At 43.1% G+C, this 27,500-nt stretch overlaps 1 protein-coding gene across 1 annotated transcript in view; it reads left to right on the forward strand.

Moving 5' to 3' along the window:
• The window catches only part of LOC143284044 (cadherin-23-like), a 107,188-nt gene that overhangs the window by 12,024 nt on the left and 67,664 nt on the right, over positions 1-27,500 (forward strand). The window contains exons 9-28 of the mRNA XM_076590686.1: positions 150-214; positions 2,892-3,132; positions 5,072-5,332; positions 5,965-6,037; positions 6,381-6,802; positions 7,609-7,747; positions 8,552-8,700; positions 10,849-11,004; positions 12,582-12,746; positions 15,332-15,399; positions 15,935-16,178; positions 16,603-16,924; positions 17,237-17,658; positions 18,694-18,829; positions 19,674-19,816; positions 20,485-20,643; positions 21,807-21,968; positions 23,347-23,411; positions 24,741-24,987; positions 26,945-27,166. Coding sequence (XP_076446801.1) covers positions 150-214; positions 2,892-3,132; positions 5,072-5,332; positions 5,965-6,037; positions 6,381-6,802; positions 7,609-7,747; positions 8,552-8,700; positions 10,849-11,004; positions 12,582-12,746; positions 15,332-15,399; positions 15,935-16,178; positions 16,603-16,924; positions 17,237-17,658; positions 18,694-18,829; positions 19,674-19,816; positions 20,485-20,643; positions 21,807-21,968; positions 23,347-23,411; positions 24,741-24,987; positions 26,945-27,166 — 3,861 coding nt within the window. The remainder of the gene's footprint in view (positions 1-149; positions 215-2,891; positions 3,133-5,071; positions 5,333-5,964; positions 6,038-6,380; positions 6,803-7,608; positions 7,748-8,551; positions 8,701-10,848; positions 11,005-12,581; positions 12,747-15,331; positions 15,400-15,934; positions 16,179-16,602; positions 16,925-17,236; positions 17,659-18,693; positions 18,830-19,673; positions 19,817-20,484; positions 20,644-21,806; positions 21,969-23,346; positions 23,412-24,740; positions 24,988-26,944; positions 27,167-27,500) is intronic.

Consider the following 27,500-nt stretch of genomic DNA (forward strand, 5'->3'; position numbering starts at 1 on the left):
CACACACACACACACACACACACACACACACACACACACACACACACACACACACACACACACACACACACACACACACACACAGAGCTTTCGCCGCATCAAGAGAAAGCCTTGTCACAGCAGCTGAAAATAATTCCAACTGATTTCAGGCGACAGACAGAGACATAGGAGACTACGGTAGCATCACCTATACCCTGACCAACGCACGGGGAATGTGAGTCTATATTTCTCGTGTCGTGTTGTATTGTATTGTATTGTATTATATTGTGTTGAATTACTCTTTTTTGTCACAACAGATTTCTCCGTTTAAAATTCGGGCTGCTCTCCCCAGGGAGAGCGCGTCGCTACACTGGGAGCGCCACCCATTTTTGTTGTATTTTTTATGCTTGTAGTTGTTTTTGTTTTTTCCCTATTGCATTGTAACGTGTTGCGCGTGCACTAAGCTGAGCTCTGTCTGCCATGCAGAGTTATGTCACATTTTTTCATGTTATGATGTATTATGTTATGACATATGTTTGTTTGTTTTTTTTTTTTTTTTTCACTGTGTTGGTGGAAAATTGGAAGTTGTTTCATCTTCCTTATTTCAGTTCGTGGTTTTTAACTCCCACGTTCACTCTTCTCTGTAAGAGCGGTCCTTGTACGTTCATAACCGTTTACCCCGTCATGTGGGCAGCCATACAACGGTGTATTCAATTCAGTTCAGTTCACTTTATTGTCTGCTTCAACCAAAACAGAAAATTCTCTTTCGGCTCACTCAATAATGTCCATCAGCAAATACAAAAGTAAACGAAAAACTGACACACCCTTCACTGATCACCGCACACACATCAGTTATCATGTAAAAAGAAAAACATCTGGGTAAGATCATATTACATTATAATTTAGCATGAAACAACTATGTGTGTTGTGTGTGTGTGTGCGCGCGTGGGCGTGCATGTGCGCGCGCGGGTGCATGCGTAGGTATGTGTGTGTGTGCGCGTGCGCGTGTGTGCCTGCGTGTGTGAGAGCGTGTGCACGCGTATGTGTGCGCGCATATATGTATATTTTCATTCATTATAAAAAAAGGGAAAAAAATCAGTAAGATAATTACAACATTTAAAAAGACAAATGCTCATCAACAAATAAAACCGATAAACGAATGAGCAACTGGCGCACCCTTCCTTGATCATGATGCACATAATTATGAATTATAATGTAAAAAGAAGACATTCAGTTAAGAAAACAAAATCACATTTTAAGATAAAGTGAAACATTTCAGTGATATAAAAAAAAATATACAGTAAAATGATTATAACATTTTAAGACACAGATGAAATTAAGATAGGTAAGCCATACATTCTGGGTATGTTCTTGTTTTCATAACCGACCGAATGCTGACATGATCTATGGGGTCGTTGGCGTGCGCACTTGATCTTAACCATACAACACGAAGGGGGTTCAATGTACTAGTAGATCTGCACATCTGTTGACATCTGTTGAAATACGCACATTTGTTGACCTGGGGTATCTGGAGGAAACACCTCTAGCACTCCCAACTGAGTCATTGTTATCTGAAATAAATAGATAAATCAATAATTTGAACATTGTCATAGTTCAGTTCAGTTCAGTCACTCAAGGAGGCGTCACTGCGTTCAGACAAATCCATATACGCAACAACACATCTGCTAAGCAGATACCTGACTAGCAGCAGCGTAACCCAACGCGCGAAGTCAGGTCTTGAAAGAGAGGGAAAAAAAGTCGTGTGTGTTCGAAAATACTTCGTAATCGTCAATGTGAAATATCATGTATTGAGAGAATAGAACCATCACAGCAAGAACACAATACAGAGGATGAAAAATAGATGGATAAATGAATGAGTGAATGAATACATACATACATGCACAAATAGGCAAGTAAATAAGTAAATTTTAAAAAAAAAGAATAAACAAATAATAATAATTAAAAAAAACGATAAATAAATGAATGAATAAATAACAATAAACCATTCATTCATTGAAACATTGTTAAATTAGTAAAAAAAAAAAAAAAAAAGTTCATTATGAACCCGCGTTATTTTCCGCCTCCAAATATTCCTTGTGAACCCGGTTGACTTGGTAATGCAGACATAACCATTTTCTTCTCTCCTCTCATCTTTCCCCTTCACTTCTCATCTCCTGTCCTCTCCACTCTTCTCCATGATTTGCATGCTGTATTGAGATCATGATTCCCCTCTTTGTCTATTTGAATTTGTATTGTTGCATTTGTATTTCTTTTTTATCACATCAGATTTCTCTGTGTGAAATTCAAGGAGAGCGCGTCGCTACGCAACAGCGTCACACATTTTTTTTTTTTTTTTTTCCTGCGTGCAGTTTTATTTGTTTTTCCCATCGAAGTGGATTTTTCTACAGAATTTTGCCAGGAACAACCCTTTTGTTTCCGTGGGTTCTTTTACGTGCGTTAAGTGCATGCTGCACACGGGTCCTCGGTTTATCGTCTCATCCGAATGACTAGCGTCCAGGCCACCATTCAAGGTCGAGTGGAGGGGGAGAAAGTATCGGCGGCTGAGCCGTGATTCGAACCAGCGCACTTAGATTCTCTCGCTTCCTAGGCGGACGCGTTACCTCTAGGCCACCACTCATCAATGTTACTGTTTCCTCTTCGAGGGCTGGATGAAAAAAAAAAGCATTGTTTTGCTTACGCTGTTACCCTCAGAAAATAAAAATTATTCAATTCAATTTCAATTCATTTCTCCTCTCCTCTTATCTCTTCTTCTCCTCTCCCTAAGCGCGTTGGGTTACGCTGCTGGTCAGGCATCTGCTTGGCAGATGTGGTGTAGCGTATATGGTTTTGTCCGAACGCAGTGACGCCTCCTTGAGCTACAGAAACTGAAACTTCTCCTCTTCTCTCTCCAGTTTCACCATCGACGCACGGTCTGGCGCGGTGGCGGTCAACTCCAGCGACACAGACCGGGAGAGGGAGGACCGCTACGACCTGATGGTGGTGGCCACCGACGGGGGAGGCTTGCAGCAGGCCGTGCCGCTGACCCTCCGCCTCTCTGACGTCAACGACAACCCCCCGGTCTTCCTGCGTCGTCAGTATGACGTCACGCTGAGGGAGGACAGTCTCCAGTTCAGCCGGCCCGTCACGCTTCAGGTTATAATGATGATATTGATAATAATAATGATAATGATAATGATGATGATAATGATAGTAATAATAATAATGATGATGATGATGATGATGATGATGATAATGGAAACACAATCAAAAACATCAGGTTAGATATTTTATGGGTGTGTTTCCATTATTATGATTATTATCATCATTAGTAGTAGTAGTAGTAGTAGTAGTAGGAGGAGGAGGAGGAGGAGCAGTAGGAGGAGACGAGGAGGAGTACAAGAGTTTGATATTAGTAATAGTGGTAGTGGTATTTGTAGCAGTAGTAGTAATAGCGTTATTATTTGCATTGTTTCGTTTTGTCTTGGCCAAGTTTGGACTGTAAACATTTTGAAACATGAAAAAGGTCTAGCAAAAGTATGGAAAAAACGTGGGATGTGGGGAGATAGGGGGTTAAAAGAATTATGACCAGAAATGGCCGAGCTGAAAGTGTCTTCTACAAAGCGAGTTGAATGGATTATTTGTCTTCTTTATGATTATTCTCAAAAAAGAAGCAAACTTGTTTTTAGAATGCCTTACACATGAACTTGAATTACTTATCGTCATTTGCGATTGAAAAGATGATTTGAAGTCACAAGGATGACCTCCAGCTCAGCCGTGAAAATTAAATGGCCCTTGCCTAAATACTAAACAGCAAATTCAGGATCCCACACCACCATCATTCACAACCGAACCATCGTTGTAAATTTTTTTACTGATTATCAAAGAGGTTCTTCCAAATCAGACGTGACAGATGCTGCTATTATATATGGACGCTGTCCATTTTGTTGTGTTAGAAGCACAAATGTCCTCTTTTGCTCTTATTAACTCCCAAGGCGGGACAGGTGGTAGGGGAAAACGAGGTATACCATACAGTGTTGGTTAACAGCTGAATAATGTGGAATACATGTGGGCTCTTTTACGTGCGCTAAGTGCACGGTACACATAGAACCTCGGTTTATTGTCTCGCCCTGAATGACTAGCGTCCAGGCCACCACTAAAGGTCTCGCGGAGAGGGAGAAAATACTGGTGAGTGTTGGAATCGATCCGGTACGCTCAGATTTCTCTCGCTTCCTGTGCGGACGGGCTATATTACCACTAGCCTGCATGCATGCATACGCACAGTCAATTGTGAACTTCTTCGCATCAACTCTATCCGTCAGTACCTTTCTGTTGAAACTACTAAAACTCTTATTTCTGCTTTTGTGCTGTCACGAATTGACTACTGTAATTCTCTTCTCACAGGCTGTCCACAAAATATTCTTCAACGAATTCAAAAACTTCAAAACAATGCTGCCCGTCTGACTCATAGTCCCACGTACGGATCACATTTCTCCTCACCTATGCACTCTACATTGGCTCCCAATTGAAGCGAGAATTAGATACAATGTTGCGTGTCTCTGCTATTCTGCTTTCCACTCCGCAGGACCTAATAATCTTTCTGACCTTATCAGTGTTTACACTTCCACAAGAAATCTCCGCTCTTCCTCTGACTGGTACCTTTTGAAACTCCCTTGTGTCAATACGAGAACCTATGGTGAACGTTCTTTCTTCTTTGCTGCTCCTCATATCTGGAACAACCTTCCTCATCATATCCGTGCATCTGATTCTATTTCTGCTTTTCGCTCATCACTAAAGATTCATCTTTTTAAAACCTATCTATAAGTACACTCAGCTTCCTTTTTCTCCAGCACCACCCATGTCAGCTCACTTTGGATGTTTGTGGAGTGGGAAAGGGAGAGTGTGAGTGTGAGAAAGAGTTGTCATGAATGTTTTATGTTACTTGTAATATTTTTCTTTCATGTAAAGCGCCTTGAGCTCTTAGTGAGAAAAGGCGCTATATAAATGCACATTACTATTATTATTATTATATTATTATTATTATTATTATTATTATTATTATAACCCATCGCTTTTTCTTCTCTTTTTTTTTCAGGCAACTGACGCAGACCAGAAAGGAACGGAGAACGCCAACGTGACGTACGCCATTCGCAGCACATTGCCTGCAGGCTTGCAGTCCCATTTCCGTCTTGCCCCCTTCACCGGACAGCTCACCGTGTTCCAGAAACTGGATTACGACACGATTCAGTTTCCGCCGGCGGGGTCGGAGGGGGTGGTGGAAGTGGTGGTGGCGGCGACAGACAACGGCCAGCCTGCTAAACAGTCGGCATCGGCCACTGTCATGATCACACTGATTGTAAGTGTTTTGGGGCAGAATCATACAGATAGTTAGATTGGTTGATTGATTGATTGATCGATTGAGAGAGAGAGAGAGAGAGAGAGAGAGAGAGAGACGACAAGACAAAAATCTATATTTTCTAGGATAATAGATAGGCACTGGCGCGCTTTTTTATAATTTTTTTTACATCCAGTCGCTGCCCTGAAACAGGGTCTACACTTCACAATACTACATTATATATGTCATTGCATGCGAGAGAAAGAGAGGAGCAGACAGACTAACATACATACATACATACATAATGACGGACAGACAGGTAGATAAACTGAACGGGAAAGAATGATAGAGGGGAACGAATTTTTTTTTTTTTTTTACCTAACACACTGTGAAGATAGTTGTTTACCTGTTTCTTCAATGATTCAGGGTAATAATTCACGTACTACCCTCAAAGATACGCAAACCAGAGTAACAGATATACAGACACACACACACACACACACACACACACACACACACACACACACACACAGGTAGAGTTATGCTAGTTCTTTTTAAGAGAAATACAGAGGTTTCCCCAATGCGCAAAATTACCTATTTGCAAATCTGTTCCATATTATGACAAGGATGCCCCATTATCCTTTGCGTTACAGGACGTTAACGACAATGACCCAGTGCTTCACAATGCTCCATTCACCACAACAATTGCAGAAAGAACCAGTGCAGGTAGTGTATGTGTGTGTGTGTGTGTGTGTGTTTTCTCTTCAATATGCGCCGTGAAGGTGTGGTTTAGCGGATCAGGATGTGTGTGTGTGTGTGTGTGTGTGTGTGTGTGTGTGTGTGCACGTTGGGGGTGCGCGTTCACGAATGTGTGTCAATAAGTGTAAGTATGTGTGAACATGTGTTTGGAGATTGTGTGGGTTTGTGTGTGTGTGTGTGTGTGTGTGTGTGTGTGTGTGTGTGTGTGTGTGTGTGTGTGTGTGTGTGTGTGTGTGTGTGTGTGTGTGTGTGTGTGCATGCGGGAAAACGTTGCACTTTATTGCACATGTTTCTACATGCTCGTGCACAGGGTCCTTCGTGTTCAACGTCAGTGCCAGCGACGCGGACGGAAGCGCCCCAAACAACCTGATCACTTACGCCATCGAGAGCGGAGGACAAGATCGGTTCCGCATCAACCCAGACACTGGAACCGTCTCCGTCTCCGGAGACCTTGACCGTGAGCAGTTATCCAGCTACACGCTGGTCATTGTGGCCAGAGACAGGGCTTCGGCCCCAAGGTCCGCTTCCTCCCGGATGACCATACGTATCGCTGACGTCAACGATGAGCTGCCGTCATTCGGAACGAAGGAGAACGCAAGAATCAGCGTGAACGAAGGTACCCGTGGTGTGCTGTACGACATGTCGGCCGCGGACCCTGATCTGAACAGTGCTCTTCAGTACAGGATTGTGTACAGGGACAGTTCTGCGCAGCCCGGCGGTTTACGTGTTGAGGTGTGTATGATGTTGTTTTTGCTTTTCTTTTGTTGGCCATGAGTTAGTGAGGGCAAACGATAGGCTGTAATGATGTGAAGGCTTTTATTTTTTTTGAGTGCAAGTAAGCTGATGGATGACGAGTCTATGTTTATAATTATCGTACTTATTTCTGAGGGTTTTTTTTTTGTTGTTGCTGTTGCTGTTGTTATTTTCGTTTTTGTTTGTTTTGTTTCTGTATTAAGAGTGGAGCGTGCGGATGTTGAGATGGTTGTTCGCATGTTTACTTTCTAACTTCAGTGCTGTTGTTGTTTATTTTTGGTTGGTTGTTTATAAGTTTATTCCTGCCCTGAAGATATTAATGCATAGACCTATAATCTATAATCATTCAGATTTCTTAGTTTTAGCGCTACACACACGCACGCAGCATAATTGTTTGTATCCGGATATTCTTTATATTTTATTGATATAGTTTGTTGTGTTTGCGGGGATAAGCCTGAGCATAACTTAATGGCACAGAAAGAGAGAAGGGAGAGATGGAGGCTGATGGGGAGACAATGAAAAGGTACGCACTCACACACACACACACACACACACACACACACACACGTACACACACCACGCGCCCGCGTACACGCAAGCATAAAGACCTGCACACTATACACAAACACTGACCGATGTTTATTCTTCAATAATATCACCGGCAGAACAATACATTACCCTTTTTCTCTGACACATGTCATGACAAAAATAAACAAATTATGAAAAACACAATGATAGCAAAAAAGAAATGCGCTGATTACAAATTTCTTTCTCTGGTTCCGCAGGACTGGATGGAAATCAATGCCAACACAGGAGAGGTGATGGCCAAGGAAACACTGGACAGAACCGCAGTGCAAATGTTCGTTCTTCGAGTTCAAGTCACTGACACCAACGGGAGTGTGAACACGCCACAGACCACAAATGGTTAGCCAAAGGATCCAAATACCAGGACTCTTAATTTTTCTGTATATGTTTCGACTATCAAAAAATGATGAAATTCACCTCCATCACATCACACACTCTCGCGCACACGCTGTCTCTCTCTCTCTCTCTCTCTCTCTCTCTCTCTCTCTCTCTCTCTCTCTCTCTCTCTCTCTCACTCCCTCTCACACACACATACACACACACACGCGCGGGCGCGCGGGTACGCACGCACGCATACACGCACACACACACACACACACACACACACACACACACTCTCTCTCTCTCTCTCTCTCTCTCTCTGTGCCTCACACACACACACACACAAACACACACACTCTCTCTCTGTGCCTTGCACACACACACACACACACACACACACACACACACACACACACATAGACACACACACACACACACACACAGACACACACACTCACACACACACACACGCACACACACACACACACACACACACGAGCACGCGCGCGCGCACACACTCACACACATTCACTCAAACACACAGACACGCACGCACACGCACACACACAAACACACACACACACACACACACACACACTTGGAAAATCCTCACTGCCACACACGCACACATACATACAAGCACGCACGTTCTCACGCACGCATACACACACAAACCCACACACACACACACACACACACACACACACACACACCATGTAATAACGATAACAGGTCATGAAGAATATAACACACAAAAAACAAAACAAAAAAAAACAACAACCCGCACACACACACAAACTCACTGTCATTCTCACCACACAGCAACGTTGACGGTGACGGTGGTGGACATCAACAACCACAGCCCACGCTTCATCCCACAGGGAACCGTGAGTGCCAGCATCAGAGAAAACATGGGCAAAGGCACCGCCCTCACCTTCATGGCGCCTCTGCGAGTCTCTGACCTGGATGAGGTGGGTGCCTTGTCGACACTGACAATGTTTCTCTTTCTCTCTCTCTCCCTCTCTCTCCCCCCCCCTCTCTCTCTCTCTCTCTCTGTATCTCTCTCTCTCTCTCTCTCTCTCTCTATATATATATATATATATATATATATACATATATATATATATATATATATATATAAATATATATATATATATATATATTTATATATATATATATATATATATATATATATATATATATATATATATATATATATATAAAATTCTGCGTGCATTCGTGCGTGTGTGCATCGTGTGTGTGTGTGTGTGTGTGTGTGTGTGTGTGTGTGTGTGTGCAGCTATAGTAGATTTAATATCTATCTGCCTATCTATCTACACACACACACACACACACTATAGTAGATTTAATATATATCTGCCTATCTATCTACACACACACACACACACACACACACACACACACACACACACACACACACACACACACACACACACACACACACACACACACACACACACACACACACACACGATGCACACACGCACGAACGCACGCAGAATGAAAGTCAATATTTTACCGATTAATTTTAAACTAGAAAGAAAGAAATAATCATAATAATAATATAGTAACAATAATGAATAGACAAATGCAAACTCAAGATCAACACGAACATTTTGGGGGTAATGTTCAACTTTAGAATACTAAACTCAGGGGGGCTGTTTAGACGAAAAACAAAGGGTGCCTTAGACTCACCTCGATGCGCTAAGTTGAATGGAACCCTCAGCTAAGCTGTACGACCACTACTTTCCCATGAAACTGCGACAATTTTATACACAGTAAGCTCAGCCGATCACAGCCAGAGCAACCACCTGCAAGCCATTTTGACTGCTGATCACCCACGTGATCAGCAGTCAAAATGGCGTGCAGGTGGGGAAGGAGTACTCAGCTTACTGTGTATTTGTCGCAGTTTCATGGTAAAGGTGTGGTCCTAGAGCTTAGCTGAGGGTTCCATTCAACTCAGCGCATCGAGGTGAGCCTAAAACACCCTTTGTTTTTCGTCTAAACAGCCCCCCTGAGTTTAGTATTCTAAAGTTGAACATTACCCATTTTGGGTTATGCTGCTGGTCAGGCAACTATCTGCCTAGTAGATGTGGTGTAGCTTATATGGATCTGTCCGAGCGCAGTGACGCTTCCTTGAGAAACTGAAACTAAACCGCTAAAACAACAGAAAAAAATGGGACAGAATAGGATAGAGGCGACAAAAAAGTGAAAATATGAGTCAGACGAGCACAACAGCCAAGTGGTTTAATCGTTGGACCTTCAGTCTGAAGGTCAGGGGTTCGAATCCCGGTCACGGCGTTTAGTGTGTAAAGGATGGAGATTTTTCCGATCTCCCAGGACAAGAGATTTGGAGATCTGCTAGTGCCTGAACCCCCTTCGTGCCTTGTCCCATGGAGTGATGGCCTAGAGGTAACTCGTCCGCCTAGGAAGCGAGAGAATCTGAGTGCGCAGGTTCGAATCACGGCTCAGTCGCCAATACTTTCTCCCCCTCCCTAGACCTTGAGTCTGGACGCTAGTCATTCGGATGAGACGATCCCGTGTGCAACATGCACTTAGCGCACGTAAAAGAACCCACGGTAATGAAAGGGTTGTCCCTGGCAAAATTCAGTAGAAAAATCCTCTTCAATAGGAAAAAAAACAAAATTGCAGGCAGGAAAAAACAAATTAAAGGGTGGCGCTCTCAGTGTAACGATGCGCTCTCCCTGAGAAGAGCAGCCCGAGTTTCACATAAATAAATCGGTTTATGACAAAACAAAAAGAAAAGAGAAATACAAATACTAAATACATGCAGAAGATCAAACGCGCTCATCAGTGAGACTGTAATAAGCGTGCGGTGGGTTATGCTTCCCCCTAAGCTCCCCCCGCCCCGCCCCCCAACCCCTCTCCCCCCTACCCGATACGTATGACAGCTTAATTGAATGGCGGGGGTGAAAATGGTCACACATGTAAAAACCCACTCGCTCACTCGTGTGCACGCATGGACGTGGGAGTCGCAACCCACGAACGAAGAAGAAATATGATGATGTTGAAGTCCCCATCCTCACACCCCCTACACAAACTAAAACAAAATGTGTGGGTTTTTTTTTCTTTCCCAGGGAGACAATAGTAAGTTCTCAGTGTCTGTCACGGGTTCATCCAGTCCATATTTCGAGGTGCTGCCGGCCACTGTCCTGTCGTCTGCGGATCTGCTTATCAGAGTGAAAAACAACTCTGTTCTGGACTACGAAGCTCGCACGTCTCTAAATATAACGGTACGGGTAGCTTTGATGCTTTATCTGTGTGTGTGTGTGTGTGTGTGTGTGTGTGTGTGTGTGTGCTTACGTGTGCGTGTGTGTGTGTTTAAGTGTATGTGTGTCTCTCTTTCTATGTCCGTCTCCATTTATCGTCTCTCGCTGTCACTTACACACACACACACACACACACACACACACACACACACACACACACACACACACACTTACCCTCAAATCACTCAAAAACACTTGAACTGTTTATCTCTTTATCTCTCTGTCTCTTTGTCTCTGTCACCGATTCTCTGTCTCTCTCTCTCTCTCTCTCTATTTCTCACTTTCTTTGACTTACATAAATACACACAAAAACGCTCGCGCGCGCACACACAGAGACAGGCACACAGACAGACACACACACACACACGCACACGCACACACACACACACACACACACACACACACACACACACGCATACAAACTCAAACACACACACAGTCATACATACACTCACATACTCGCATACACCCACGTACGCAAGAAATAAAATAAAATAAGAAGAAGAAGAAGAAAGAGAAGAAATTACTGTTTTAAGTGATATTTTAATTTCCATACTACCCACCTCACACGTGATGACTACAACACGAAGGAGCAATCCCATCAACAGCTACACGCACTTCCAAGCAGTTTGATATCGTTGTGCCACTTCGAGACGAGTTAGCGACACAGACTTAGAAAAGGGTAACTGAACGGTTAAACGAGACTTACCTTGTTAAAGTAGAGGTTTTGACTGCAGTTCTACGCTATGAAGGGCGCGAGGAAATAAGTAACAGCTGAGTGCTCGATGAAGCGTGCGCGCCAGGCGGCGCGAGAGCGACTGGCCTTTCCGGAACACGTCATCACACTGACCTGGCGAGCACGCCTCATCGCGCAGTCCACTGTGATTCTGACAAAGCGTCCTCTCATAAGGTAGAATCCAAAGAGTTAAAATTATTAAGTATGTGACAGGTCACCAGGCACGCTAGGGCACAAACTGATTTACCCAGACAGCAAAGACGCACACTCAAACCATGATTCTGATTTGCCGACCTATCATAGGGCAGGACGTTATGATTACTATTCTTTGTAGAAGTAGCAGTAGTAGTAGTAGTAGTAGTAGTAGTAGTAGTAGTAGTAGTAGTAGTAGTAGTAGCAGCAGCAATAGTTGTAGCAGCAGCAGCAGTAGCAGTAGTAGTTGTTGTAGTAGTAGTTGTCAGAGACCAAATTCTAATCGCTGTCGGAGACATTTGTAATTTGCACAAGCTATAAACCTGAGTGGAGCCGACTGGCAGTTGCCTTTAGGCCCTTATCATTCGTTACCTGTGTCATTCAGTCAGACATCAGTCGCGCTAGCACTTGGTTTAGATAATCTTTAATTGTTCAACAGTACACATGATTACAATGCAAACAAAGACAAAAGAGCATCAACAAACTAACTTAAAGCTTGTACTGTGCTCACAACATGACGGCTGATGAACCATAATTATTATCAGTTGTATCAAGTAACATAATAATCATGCGCTCGCACTTTCACAAAGTATACTTCGCAATACTCTTCCAGCTGTTGGCAAGAGAAACGGAGACGGCTGAGCACCGCACTGGCACGGTGACCATATCTCTGAGTCTGGAGGACGAGAATGACCACAGTCCTCACTTTGTCAACGAGACCTACCACGCTGCCATTCCAGAGGCGCTGCCTGCTGGAACCAGTGTGACCACCGTCACGGTGAGTTCTTCTCCTCTTTCTCTGTCTCCGTCTGTCTTTATATCGTTTTCTCTCTACCACCCCCCCCCCCTCTCTCTCTCTCTCTCTGTCTCTCTCTCAATCTATGTGTGTCTCTCTCTCTTCTGTTAAGATTTCAGTATTTCCATTTGTTATTTCGTTGTTGATCTTGTTCTTGAACCACCGAGAGAGTCAAAATCATTACCTTCTTTCTCCGTCTCATTGTCTCTCTCTCTCTCTCTCTCTTTGTATAAACGTGCGTGCGTGCGGTTTTGTTTTTGACTCACTTGTGTAAACAAAGTGAGTCTATGTTTAACCCGGTATTCGGTTGTGTGTGTATGTGTGTGTGTGTGTGGTAAACTTCAACATTGACATTTTCTCTGCAAATACTTTGTCAGTTGACACCAAATTAGGCATAAAACAATATTGCATCTCTGGGATGGGCACGAAAAATTAAAAAAGAAGCCAAATTATATGCAAACTGCATTTACTGTGATATATATATTTTTTAAATTCTCTAAACTTGGCACTTTGATCTGATATTCTGGCACAACAACAAGAGCACTCATTTTTATCTTTTTTTGTTTTTGTTTCTGTTCAAACAGGAACTTCTTTTGCTAAGCATGGAAGTTATATTTATTTTGCAAAACTTTGGTGCAGATAGTTAAAAAAGGGAAATTAATCTGTAATTAATGCTAGGGGACTTAATTTGCTTTAAACTGATCTTTCTCATCTTAAACATTACATTTTGAAATTATACTCAATACATAAAAAGCTTGTGTGTTTTACTCTCAGTGTACAGGGCTTTCACTATGTTCATTCACCAAAGTGGTCTTTTTCGGAAAATACTAAAATCAATAGGACGAGTGGACTTTATAGATCTATTGGTTGAGCCCTGAAGGTCATGGGCAAAAATCAGTTGCGTACACATATTTATACATATTCAAAGCGCGTGCTCATATTCTTCGCGAACGCGAACGACGCCATTTTGTTTCAAGTTGTTGACCTGCCCGTTCAATCCATTATTCAATGGACAATACACGATAACATGTGATGGAAAGTTGGAGAAGGAGACCATTAAATACTTATTCAGAGAAAGATTTGTGAACGCCTCATCACTTACTGGATTATGCCCCAAACTGCCATAAAAATATCCACAGAATCAGTCGGAATTCACAGTTAAAAATTGTAAACCATGCGAGTTAATACCCTTGAGTTGATGAAACGTAAAAATTTCCAGTCTTGACTTTTCTCAAAATGAATTCCTTTTCACTTCATACGACGTTTAGAAGTACTTGTACTTGGCTCTACATGTTATTAGTTTAACAAAATACTAAATTTTCATATCAACTTTAAAACTATAAAACAAGAATGAACATAAAAGAAAAATTGAATCGACCGTGTCGTACTACATTCCCGGCGGGTGTAACTAAACTTGTACATCTATCTAGATCCAGAGAAAACGGCTAAATGTTGCAGTGTGATTGTGGCGATAGCCACATCTCCTTTACCGCGGACTTAAAAATATATTTTTTTAACCTTTTTATTTTTTTTTATTGCCCTTAAATATGTTTTGAGCGCCCAAGATACACCAGAATAATATGATTTAAACAGCGTTCTCACAGCAAATACCTCAATCGATTTATCGCCCTTTAAAAAAGTATGTTCAAATATTACATTTTAGAACGTCAGTTAAGGAGCCACGATAGTGTAATGGGTAAGACTGTTTCTTCTCACCCGAACACGCGGGAGTTCGAATCTGGTTAGGACTTTTTTTTTTTTTTTTTTTTAACCCGAAGCTTTATAATAACAAATACAGAACACATTTTGACAATTAGATTTTTTTAAGAGTATCAGGAGTCTTGAAGGCCTTGCCTCTCTTGATTTGTGTTTTTTGTTGTTGTTGCTGGTGGTGGTTGTGGTGGTGGTCGTGTGTGTGTGTGTTTGTGTGTGTGTGTGTGTATTTGTGTGTGTGTCCGAAAACGAGCCATGTCTGAGTGACATACAAAGCATTAAGTTATTAACAGAGTGCGAATTGTTGACAAAAATTACAGGTGAATATTGAAGACAAATCCTGTTCAAAACATGTAAACGGGGTGTTGGTAAATCTCACTCTGATCTCTCTTCTTTTTCCAGAATACAGACAATACATATTTGAATCCCTAACTTTGGTCGATATACTAGACAGAACAACGTTCTCTCTGTCTGTCTGTCTGTCTGTCTGTCTCTCTCTGTGCATGTGTGTGTGTGTGTGTTTGTGTATCTGCACGGTAGTGTCCGTGTGCGTGCATGTGTGGATGTAAACCCCTTTGTTTCCATTATTAGTTTTGGGCTTTCAAGGCTTTATCAGGGAGTAGAGTTTATGCGAAGACTAGGCATGTCCTGCTTTATTTCATTATTATTTTCCCCAGCAGATGTGGTATAGCATGTATGGATCTGTCTGTACGCTTACACTCCTCCTTGAAACTCAAAACTTAAAGAAAGTTAAAAAAAAACAACAACAACAAAAAAAACAACAAAAAAAAAAAAACCCGAAAACCTTTGCTTCACAGGCTTTCAGTGACTTCGTTTCTGTTTTTCCCGGACAGGCCACTGACGATGATCGCAGCACTGAGTTCAGCACGATAACCTACTCCCTGCAAGGTGCAGAGAATCTGTAAGTACATCTCTCCAGACCCGCTGATGTGCTTTGGCACGCACACACATCTCGACAGGAAAGAAAAAAAGAAAGAAAGAAGAAAAGAAAAACAAAACAGTAAAGAAACGCTCATTGTTGCGATGCGTTCTCCCTGGAGATAGCAGCCCGAAATCACACAGAAAACTGTTGTGACGAACAGTAATGCACACGAAACGACACAGCACAACACAACACAACACAATACAACACAGCATAGCACAGCACAGCACAAGACAACACAACACGACACAACACAACACAAACATTTTAAAATACATAGCACCGAAAAAAAAAAAAAAAGAGAGAGAGAACAAACAACAACAAAAATGTACACATTGCAACGTAACTTAACGTAATGCGACACGAAACGACACAGCACAACACAACACAGCACAACACAGCACAGCACAGCACAGCAAACATAACACAGCACACCACACCACACCACACCACACCACACCACAACACAACACAATCCCAATGCATAGCACCGCCCCTGGTGGGATCGTTCCAGGTTCACCATCAACCCTTCCACGGGCGAGGTGACCCTTCTGACCAACAGCACGGACTACGACACCCTGCCCAACACCTACCAGCTGACCGTGCTGGCTTCCGACAACGAGGGACGACGGGGCAACGCGCTGCTGACCGTCTCCTTGACCGACATCAACGACCTGTCGCCGCACTTCGATCGGTCCGAGTACACTGCCGCTCTGAGGGAGGGCAGCACGCAGTTTGAGAGCCCGCCGCTTGTGAAGGTGAGTCAATACTGCGGCTACTGCTGCTGTTACTGCTGCTGCTGCTGCTGTTACTACTACTACTACTACTTTTTTAAAAAACAAAATGTAACAATAATGATTTGCACACTAAGGATTATTATTATTATTATTATTATATTGTCGTTATTATGTACTATCCATATATTATTACTATTTAAAAAAAAGGATGGGGTGCAATGTAAATATTGAATAGGTTCAAAAGTTACGCGGGTACAAAACCAGTAAATGAACTGAAGCATATGCAACCTATATGCAACTCCATCCTGTTGGTGTTTTTGTAAAAAAACAGACCTGCATTTGCCGGACTCTGAATATGAAGAACAATATCGATTCATTAATCTGAAGCCAAAGTAGCTGCTGTCATTGACAGAACTGATCATGTTGACGCTATTGTCCCTCACAGGCCGTGGATGGAGACGAACCCGGGACTCCCAACAGCAACATCACCTATACCATCCTAAGAAGCGATCCCGCAGGACTGAAGTCCCGATTCATCCTTGGAAACAGGTACTCCGGTGCCATAGACGTAGTGTCCTCGCTGGACCTGGAATCCCTGCCTCCCTCCGGGCTGGTCAGCCTCACCCTTCAGGCGACCGATGGAGGGGGCAGAAGCTCCACCAGCTCCGTGGTGATCACTGTGCTAGACGTCAACGATCACACGCCGCAGTTCTCCTCGGGGCCCTCTTCTCCCAGCGCTGTGTCCGTCCTGGAAAACGCCACCGTTGGTGAGGGATGAGGCAGGCTCTGTGTGTGTGTGTGTGTGTGTGTGTGTGTGTGTGTGTGTGTGTGTGTGTGTGTGTGTGTGTGTGTGTGTGTGTGTGTGTGTGTGTGTGTGTGTGTGTGTGTGTGTGTGAAGATTTTGGTGGTGTTGTATGTGTGCTGGGGGCGTGGGAGGTGAAAAAGGGTATATGTACGAACGTGTCCGCGCGTTTGTCTGCAAGCCTATCATATAGTGACTGTTCCTGTGGAATAAAATAAACACACAACCTGATTCTGACTGCAAGCTCGTTAACCCTCCAACCCTGCGTCCTGTCCAGGCACCCTCGTCCACACTTTCACAGCCACCGACGGAGACAGAACCTCCCCAAACAACAACGTCACCTTCCTCATCAGCAGCGGCGCCAACGACCAGTTCTCATTGGACGCCGACGGTCACCTGACCGTGTCACGTCACCTGGACCGGGAGACGGTGGCCAGCTACAGCCTGGTGGTCCTGGCCCTGGACAAGGGCGTGCCCCAAAACACCGGCACGACCACGCTGAGCCTGCTGATTTCCGACGTGAACGACGTGTCCCCGCACTTCCTCCGGAGCTCCGTCAGTGTCCCCGTGGAGGAAAACACGGCAGGGGTCGTGTACACCATGAGCGCCACGGACGACGATGTTGACCACCGGCTTAGCTATGGGATCGTCAGCGCCGAAGGTTTCCATTCGGGTTCTCTTCTTCCATCCAGATTTACGGTGAGCATTATAAGAAGTTCGATGACAGAATGTTTCAGTATTAAAGGAGGCGTTGCAGTGAGTTCGTTCTTTTGTTTAACGTCTATCCACAGTTGTGATTTTAGACAAATTAAAAAAAAAAGTGTGTTATAGTGTTTACAATAACCCATAATCACCACCATCCCCATAGTACCGATGGAAAGAATTGATTAGTAAATAGACGAACAAACAAGCGAATGTAAAAATGAACTAATGGACGAAACAAAGAAAGTAAAATCAAACAAACGAATGAATAAAATCAACACGTGGATGCATTTGACAAACTAATGAGTGAATCAACTGTGTTGTACCCTGTGTCACATTTGCGTCTAGAAATACTTCCAGAAGATATATATCAAACTACTTTTCAAAAAAAAAAGTGTCAATCGTTCTGAACAGTTTTTTTAGAATGCTGATCTCTCCCTGATGCTTTGGAACAGTGCGTCAAATATGAACAATATCAGGTAGTATTATAATGGTCCGCTGGTCATTTTGCTTGGTCTCGTGATCTGTGAGTGTTACCAAGGGTAGAAGAAGAAGTAGAACCACGACAACACCGTGACACAGATACGGTGATTTCCAAGAACATTTACATGATGTGTTGAAATGACAGACGCTTGTGGTAGCATGCTGTTCCATGAAAATATCTGAATCGAAATATGAAGCGAGAGTTTGGGAAGCCCCACATCGAACATATTGCGCAGCAAATGGAAACTTTATCGTGTTAAGTTCTTCAGGTTCAGCGATTATTGGGTAGTCACTGACGAATTGTATCTGCGAGAGCGTATGTGTGTGTGTGTGTGTGTGTGTGTGGTACGTTTGTGGGCGTGTTAACGTCCGTGTATTATGTATACCGCAAGTGCATGAACGCATTCCCTGAAATGTCAAGATGTTTTACTTCGCTTTCATTTATACATTGAAAATTTATGAGCAGGAGCCTACCATCGACATTGCCAAAAGCTAACGACGCTGCAACAAGTTGTGTGTGTGTGTGTGTGTGTGTGTGTTTCCTTACAGATCCCGTTCGCCATAAACCCTTCCACAGGAGCCATAAGCATAAACGGACAGCTGGACAGGGAGACCTTAGATTCCGCAGTACTTGTGATCAGAGTACAGGATTTGGCGTCGCAAAACGGACCGCAGACTGCTACAGGTAAGCCATGTTATATAGTTCTCTCTTCCTCTCTGTGTATATATATATATATGTACGTACCTACATACATAATTATATAGGTGCACACACACACACACACACACACACACATATATATATATATATATATATATATATATATATATATATATATATATATATATATATATATATATATGAGAGAGAGAGAAAGATCTATGTATCTATATCTATCTATATCTATATTTATCTATCCATCTATCTATCTATCTATCTATCAATATAAAAGTGAATTAGACGGGTAATGCCATTATGTCTGTTGGCAGAGTAGTTTGATTGATTTTATTATTTCCTCATTAATAATCAGTGTGTTTTGTACATATAAAGCGCTTTGAGCTTTGTTTGAGATAAAACTCCGATTAAGTGTTCATTGTTAGTACTACTACTACTACTGCTGCTGCTGCTACTACTGCTGCTGCTACTACTACTACTACTACGACTACGACGACGACTGCTGCTACTACTACTACTACTACTACTACTACTACTACTACTACTACTACTACCACTGGTAATAATGATAATGGTAATGATAGCGATAATACTAGGGATTGTATTAATGATACTGATATCATTATTGTTGTTGTTATCATCGTTTTTCTTCTTCTTCATATTATTATTATTATTATTGTTGTTGTTGTTCTTGTTTTTGTTGACTCACTTGTGTAAACAAAGCGAGTCTATGTTTTAACTTTCTCTTGTTGGTGGTGGTGGTGGTATTATAATGAAGATGATTGTTATTGTTGTTGTTATATTATCATTATTATCATCATAATCATCATTCACATTGACAATGACCACCCAGGCACAGTGTCCATCAGTGTGGGGGACAGGGATGACAACGCCCCCAGGTTCACGCAAAGCTCGCTGAGGGTGTCTGTGGATGAGAACGCTGCCAAGGGCGTGCCCCTCACCATGCCACAACTCTCCGTCACCGACAGTGACCAGGTGCGGCAGTACGCAATCATCCGTCATTTGCCTGTTATCTTTTTATCATTAACACACACTCACACACTCACACACATGCACACATGCACACACAAAGACACACAAAGACACACACACACACACACACACACACACTCACACACACACGCATGCATATACACACGCACGCACGTTCACACACTCACACTCACACACACACACACACACACACACACACACACACACACACACACACACACACACACACAACGCACACACACGTGCGTTTGCACACACAAACACATACAACACACACGCACACACACACACACACAACACACACACACACACACATCCACACACACACACACACACACACCACACGCGCGCGCGCGCGCGCGCACAACATGCGCGCGCGCACACACGTTTACACACACACACACACACACACACACACACACACACACACACACACACAACACCACGCACACACACGCACAAACAAACAAACACTCATATTCACGCACACACACACACACACACACACACACACACACACACACACACACACACACACACACACACACTTAAACCGTAAAACTGGCACCGAACCGAACCGAAAGGAAACACACAAACAAAATACGCAACTCTCCACAATGAAACAGACTTAAGCTGCGTTCCGCTTTCAGGGTGTCAACGCCGAGTTCCGCCTGTCGGTGACAGAACACATGAGAGGCACCATAGACGTGGTGCCCTCCACTGCCACTGGCTCCACTGTGCTGGTCCTCAGAGTGGGAGCCAACAATGACATGCTGGACTACGAGGCAAACCCCTCAATACATTTCCAGGTTCGTTTCATGGGGCTGGGGCAGGTGCTTGGGGCTGGATGTGTTATGTATGCGTGTGACTGACTGGTGCGGAAGCGCTTTCATTTGTCTCTGCACAAGATTTAGCGCTATATAGATATGATAATTATTATTATTATTATTATTATTATTATTATTATTATTATTATTCATTTTCTTTGTTTCCTTTTCTTTCAAATCCCATAGCTTCATACGGCCATCATGGCAATGATTTCATAAACATCTGTTTCTAGGGCTTGGAATAGGAAGGCGAGGCGGGTACTCTTTTTTTAACCTTTCCCGACTGAAGTCAATTCATACCTGAGTAGGGTGGGGGAGAAATCGGAGTACAGTGCCCTTCCCTAGGACACAACACAATGCCGAAACGGGGCCTCGATCCCTGACCACTGGTGAATACAGTAGCAGAAGTCCAGTGCTTGGCTGAATTAGAAAGACGCGAAGTAGAGAAAGTCTATTGTTTTCTTCTTCTGATGATGATGATTTTTTTTCACTCTGTAGGCCTGTATAGTAGATGAAAAGCATCAGTCGACACTCTTTCTATGCAGTTTTGAGTATCTGAATATGACGACAACATCGGCAACCATGATGGTGCTACTACTACTACTACTACTACTACTACTACTACTACTAAATTTATTATTATTATTGTTATTTTTGTTGTTATTGTTATCATCATCTTCATCATAATCATTATCACGTGAGTGGTAGTAAATGAAAGCGTTTGTGAACATCAGTCTTTCCACGCAGCGGCAGTTTTTAAACAAGAGTGACAGCCGTCATTAAGTCGTGGAACTGCAGATGGTCTCCAGTATTTTCTTAACAGAAAAACAAACGGCAGATAACGAGAATATCACGCTCCCAGAAAAAAAAAAAAAAAACAAACAAACAAATTATAAAGAAGATAGATAGATAGAGAGAGAGAGAGAGAGAGAGAGAGAGAGAGAGAGAGAGAGAGAGAGAGAGAGAGAGAGAGAGAGAGATTGTCAAGGAAACAGGGGCAGTTTTAATTCTCAAGCGTCACTTTCACAAGGATCGATGATGAGAGTGGAAGAGGGTCGAACTCACATGTACATGAGCACGTGCGCTCAAGCGTGTGTGCGTACGCGGACGCGCTAATCCTTCGACGTGTCATTTGCTTTCTGAAGATCTGGGCAGAAGGAACCGTGAACCCCAACCGCAGCAGTCATTGCAATGTCACACTCGACATCAACAACCTGAATGACTTCCTGCCACAATTCCAGCGCCAGGAGTACACCGCCAGCATCAATGAATCAACCGCCACGGGAACCTCTGTGACCACGGTCAAGGTATTCTTACCCCCCCCCCCCACCCCAACCAGCTACCCCCCACCCCCACCCCCTCCCCTTTTCGGCAAGGATCAGTCATGCACATTCAGCACACGTGCAATTACGTCTTTAAAAAAGATATTTTCCTTTGCTCCTCTTACTATCTGCTTCCTCATCGACTAGAATCAGTCGCACTATGTTATTGTTCTATTTCTTTGTGTGTTTCTTTTTTCCTGTCTTTTTATTTATTTATTCATTTATTTATTTATTTATTTGTTCTGCCTGCCTTTCCTCTTTTTGTCTACCTGCCTTTCTTTTATTTCTTTCTCCAGCAATATCTTACTTGCTGATTATTATGACGAGAGTCAGAATCTTACTGAATGTCCCAACACGAACAGTTTGTAGTAGTACCAGGCAGGTATTTTACGGGTATATGTAAACATGTCACACGTGATAGGTCACTTTGTTGAGCCCCTTTGCTGTGCTCTGTGTGTGTGTGTGTGTGTGTGTGTGTGTGTGTGAGAGAGAGAGAGAGAGAGAGAGAGAGAGAGGCGTTTTTGGTGTGTGAATGTGGGTAGGTGGGCGTGTGCGCGTGTTATGATAATAATTATGTGTGTCTCGGTGCATATTTCACAGCAGAAAAGCGAGACGCATGAAACGAGAAACTTCCACAATACGTTCGGTCTGGGTATTCGAAGTAAGCTATGTAGAATATGAACCTTACTTTCAAACGGGTATTTCTTTTGAAAATATTTACTGTTACGGTGTTTGAATTCAGCACTTAGTTGCTTCTGCACATGCTCTAGAAATAGTTCCACTTTATCTGTCTGCAAGCCCCAAGGCTGTTTTTCTTCACTCAGTAAAAATATGTCCAGTAAAATTTATTGAAAAAAACAACAACCTGAAATGTGTGCGATAAAGCAGTGGTTTCTATATTACTGTGTTTGGTTTGTTTGTAAATGTCACTGTACAACTGTTTGGTATGTATGTTAAGGCCACTATGTGACTGTGTTTGGTATGCTTGTAGAAGCCACTGTATAACTGTGTTTGGTATGCGTGTTAAAGGCCGCTATATAACTGTTTGGTTTGTTTGTAAATGTCACTATGTAACTGTGTTTGGTATGCGTGTAAAGGCCACTGTATAACTGTTTGGTATGCGTGAAAAGGCCATTGTACAAATGTTCGGTATGCGTGTAAAGGCCACTATTTAACTGTTTGATATGCGTGTAAAGGCCATTGTACAACTGTTTGGTATATGTGTAAAGGCCTCTATATAACTGTTCGGTTTGTTTGTAAGTATCACTATATAACTGTGTTTGGTATGCTTGTAAAGGCCACTGTACACATGTTTGGTATGCGTGTAAAGGCCACTATATAAGTGTTTGGTTGGTTTGTGAAGGCCACGGACGGAGACAGTGGTGATCTTGGAAATGTCAGCTACTCCATACTTGGTGATAACGCGTTGTAAGTATCTTTCTCTAGCTTTCAATTGTTTTTTTTTTCTTTCTGTCTTTCATGGTTTATTTAGTTAAGTATCACCTGACACATTTCCTTGTTAAGTACTATTAAGTTGTGCATGATATAAAGTTATCAATAAATGTCGTGTCATCTGAGCGTTACCGTGTTTCATTTCAATGTATTGCAAGTCACCTTTGTAAGCGCAGTGGTTCAACTTAATTCATACCTACATATCAGTTTTGTTTGGGGGGGAGGGGGGTAGGTTGAAGTAGCGGGTGGAGTGGCGTGCAAGGAAGAAAGGAGCGAGATTAGGAATGAGTCTGTAATTGTGATGGCATATGGCCTAGAGGTAACGCGTCCGCATAGGAAGCGAGAGAATCTGAGCGCACTGGTTCGAATCACGGCACAGTCGCCAGTATTTTCTCCCCCTCTACTAGACCTTGAGTGGCAGTCTGGACGCCAGTCATTTGGATGAGACTATAAACCGAGGTCCCGTGTGCAGCATGCACTTAGCGGACGTAAAAGAATTCTTGGCAACAAAAGGGTTGTCCCTGGCAAAATTCTATAGAAAAATCGTCTTCGATAGGAAAAAAAAAAAAAAAAAAAAAGTGGGTGGCGCTTTCAGTGTAGCGACGGGCTCTCTCTGGGGAGAGCAGCCCGAATTTCTGTTGTGGTAAAAAAGTGTAATACAATACAATACAATACTATGCAGTACAGTACAATACAATATGATATCTTCATGGAGAGCGGGCCCATTATCTAGTTGTCATGCTGCGTCAACTACGGACGTGGGTGCACATTCGAAGATGTGAATCTGATTGTGATCTGTTGCACACCAATTCTTATTTTTAAGAAAATATACACATATAAACCAAATATATGTCCACATCATATTTTACACACACACACACACACACACACACACACACACACACACACACACAGAGAGAGTATTTTACTGAATTGGTGATTGGTTCATGTCAGTGTTGACGGTCACATACTAATGATATGTGAACCTCAAATGTGGCTTTGACAAATCTTTACTTCTTTTTTGTTTGCCCTATTTACAACATGAGAATATGTGAGATAGAATTTCTGATAGTCAAGTGCTTGTAAGTGCCCGCTCTGGGTTTGGGTTTTTTTTCTTTGTTTTTTGTGTGCTTTTGTTGTTGTTGTTGTTGCTGTTTTTGTTGTTGCTTTTATTGTTGTTGTTTATTCAGAGCAACCGTTGAGTGAGGGTAGACGAAGTTAAAAAAAAAAAAAAAAATGTGTGGTCAGCATAGATTCTTATTGAAACTAATTATATTATATTTTTTGGTTTGGTTCTGAACCCAGGTTTTCAGTGGAAAATGCAAGCGGGTTGATCACCACCATCGCAGCACCAGAGCACTACAATTTCGAGAAGACACCAGAGTACTATCTGACCGTCATGGCCACAGACGGAGGGGGCGCTACCACAACCACCCGCGTGCACGTCAGTCTTGAGGACATCAATGACCAGAAACCCGTTTTCCGACAGTCAGAGTATTCGGCCTTTCTCAAGGAAAACTCTCCGACGTTTGACAGAGGTGTCACTGTCAAGGTGCAGTAGCCCACAGGCACAACTTGTTGCACTGTGATAAAGCTTTCTTTTTTTCCCTTCTGAATATGTATGTCTTTTTGTAAGGTATGTAAGTCGGCCGTTGTGTTTATATCTTCACCGTTGGAAGATAAAGTTTGATCAGCTAACTAACTAACTAACTAACTAACAAACTGACTGACTAACTGACTAACTAGCTAACTAACCAACTAACTAACTAACTAATTGATTGATTTGTTGATTAATTAATTCATTAATCCCCCTCTCTCTCTGTATATACATACACACATACAAATTCCCTCTCTTCCCGATATTCTTGTCTCTCCCCACCTTTCTCTCCCTCTTATCTGTTTCTTTTTCTTTCGTACTTGTTTATTTATTTCTTCCCTCATTCCTTCTTGGTTTCTTTCTTTCTTTCTTTTCTTCTCCATGCTATGTTATTTACATACATTTTTGATATGGGTGTGTGCATGTATATGTTAGAATATATGTATGGTTTTCACTTATTCATTGTGCATACAGTGTTATGTGTATACTCAATGGCTATGTAGGTAGGCATCCCTCAGTCTCGGAAGACTATGGAGTTGCGTTCTAGGTGTGCAGCGTCGGGTGTGGCTGGCCAGTCCGACGCGGGAATGACAGTCCCTGTGGCAGAGGGCACAGATGAAGTCTGACGCTGGTCTGTCTGCCTGGGCTGCAGCCTTTCTTCTCATTCTCTTTTCCTCATGCTGCTGAGCGAGTGTCTGTTCGAACTTGGAAAGACCTTTCTGCACAGTCTTTCTCCAGGCTGACCGTTCGAGGGCTGTTGCTTCCCAGTTTTTCTGGTCGATGTTCAAGGCTTTTAGGTCCCTCTTGCACACGTCTTTGAGGAGGTCTTTAGGGATCCGTCCGTCGTCCATGCGCACGACATGGCCGAGCCAGCGCATACGTCCGTTTCAGCAGCGTGTACATGCTGGTGCATCCAGCTCTTTCCATGACAGTGTCGTTTGGGACCTTGTCCTGCCAGGTGATGTTCAGAATGCGTCGGAGTTTACGCATGTGAAAAGCATTGAGCTTTCGCTCTTGTCGGGCACACAAGGTCCAGGACTCGCTGCTATACAGGAGGGTGCTCAGGACGCAGGCTCCGTAGATCTCGATCTTTGTGTACTCAGTCAGCTTGCTGTTGTTCTATGCTTTCTTTGTCAGTCTGGTCATGGTGGTAGCTACCTTGCCGATGCGCCTGTTGAGCTCTGCGTCAAGTGAGAGGGTGTCTGAGAATTGAACCCAGATAAACGAAGTCGTGGACGACATCCAGTTTATGGTCATTGATGATGATGGCTGGGGGAGAGTCCACATCTTGTCCCATGACCTGTGTTTTCTTCAAGCTAGTGGTAAGCCCTGAAGTCTTGGCAGGCATCGCTGAAGCGAGTCATGAGCTGCTGTAGGTCCTCGGCTGAATGGGCGGTTACTGCTGCGTCGTCTGCAAAGAGGAAGTCACGCAGGCACCTCAGCTGGACTTTAGTCTTGGCTCTTAGTCTGGAGAGGTTGAAGAGCTTTCCATCTGTCCTGGTTCGGAGGTAGATACCTTCAGCTGCAGGACCAAATGCGTGTTTCAGCATCACAGCAAAGAAAATTCCAAACAGGGTGGGAGCCAGGACGCAACCCTGTTTCACTCCACTCCGTATGTTGAAGGCAGCTGATGTTGAGCCGTCAAAGACGACGGTGCCTTTCATGTCTTCGTGGAAGGATCTGATGATGCTGAGAAGTTTGGGCTGTGTATGCTTGTATGTATAACACTATATATGTAATTATTTATATTTATCTATCTATCTTTGTCTATAATATATATATATTTTTTTTTTTCTCTTTTTCTTTTGGTTTGAATGAGTTTTGACTTTTGCTCCAAGGGTTGGATGTAAAGAAGCACAAAATGCTCAATCTACTCCCTTCGCTAAACATTTTCGTTAACGTTACCTCTCAGGCAACGGACAACGATAAGGAGAACACGCCCAACAGTGAGGTGCTGTACAGCCTTCCAGGGTCGTCCAGTTTCACGGTCAACGCCACGAGCGGCGAAGTGGGCATCCGCTCGCCTGTCGACTATGAGTCGGTGTCCGGAGGGGTCGTCAGGCTGACGGTGTACGCCACTGATCGGGGATCGCCCCCTCTGAGTAGCTCCGTGGAGGTCGTGGTCACTGTACAGGTGAGGTTATTTGCTGGGACACACACACAAAAAAGAAACACACACACAAAAACACACACACAAAAACCAAGAACAAGAATAACGTCAAAACACAATAGCAACAACAAGAACAATAAAAAAAATACTCACGACAACAGAAACAACAATAGCAAGAACGAACGAACGAACGAGGGTTTGAACTGTCTCAGCGGCCATTGGACAAACACACACACACACACACACACACACACACACACACACACACACACACGCCTTTAACGCTTTCACACTTTGATGTCATTGGCCATGAGGTCCTTATGACATGGGTGAATGCATCAACATACTTTCAGTTTAT

The sequence above is a fragment of the Babylonia areolata genome, chromosome 1 (genome assembly GCF_041734735.1).
Source record: "Babylonia areolata isolate BAREFJ2019XMU chromosome 1, ASM4173473v1, whole genome shotgun sequence".
In the NCBI taxonomy this organism is placed as follows: Eukaryota; Metazoa; Mollusca; class Gastropoda; order Neogastropoda; family Buccinidae; genus Babylonia; species Babylonia areolata.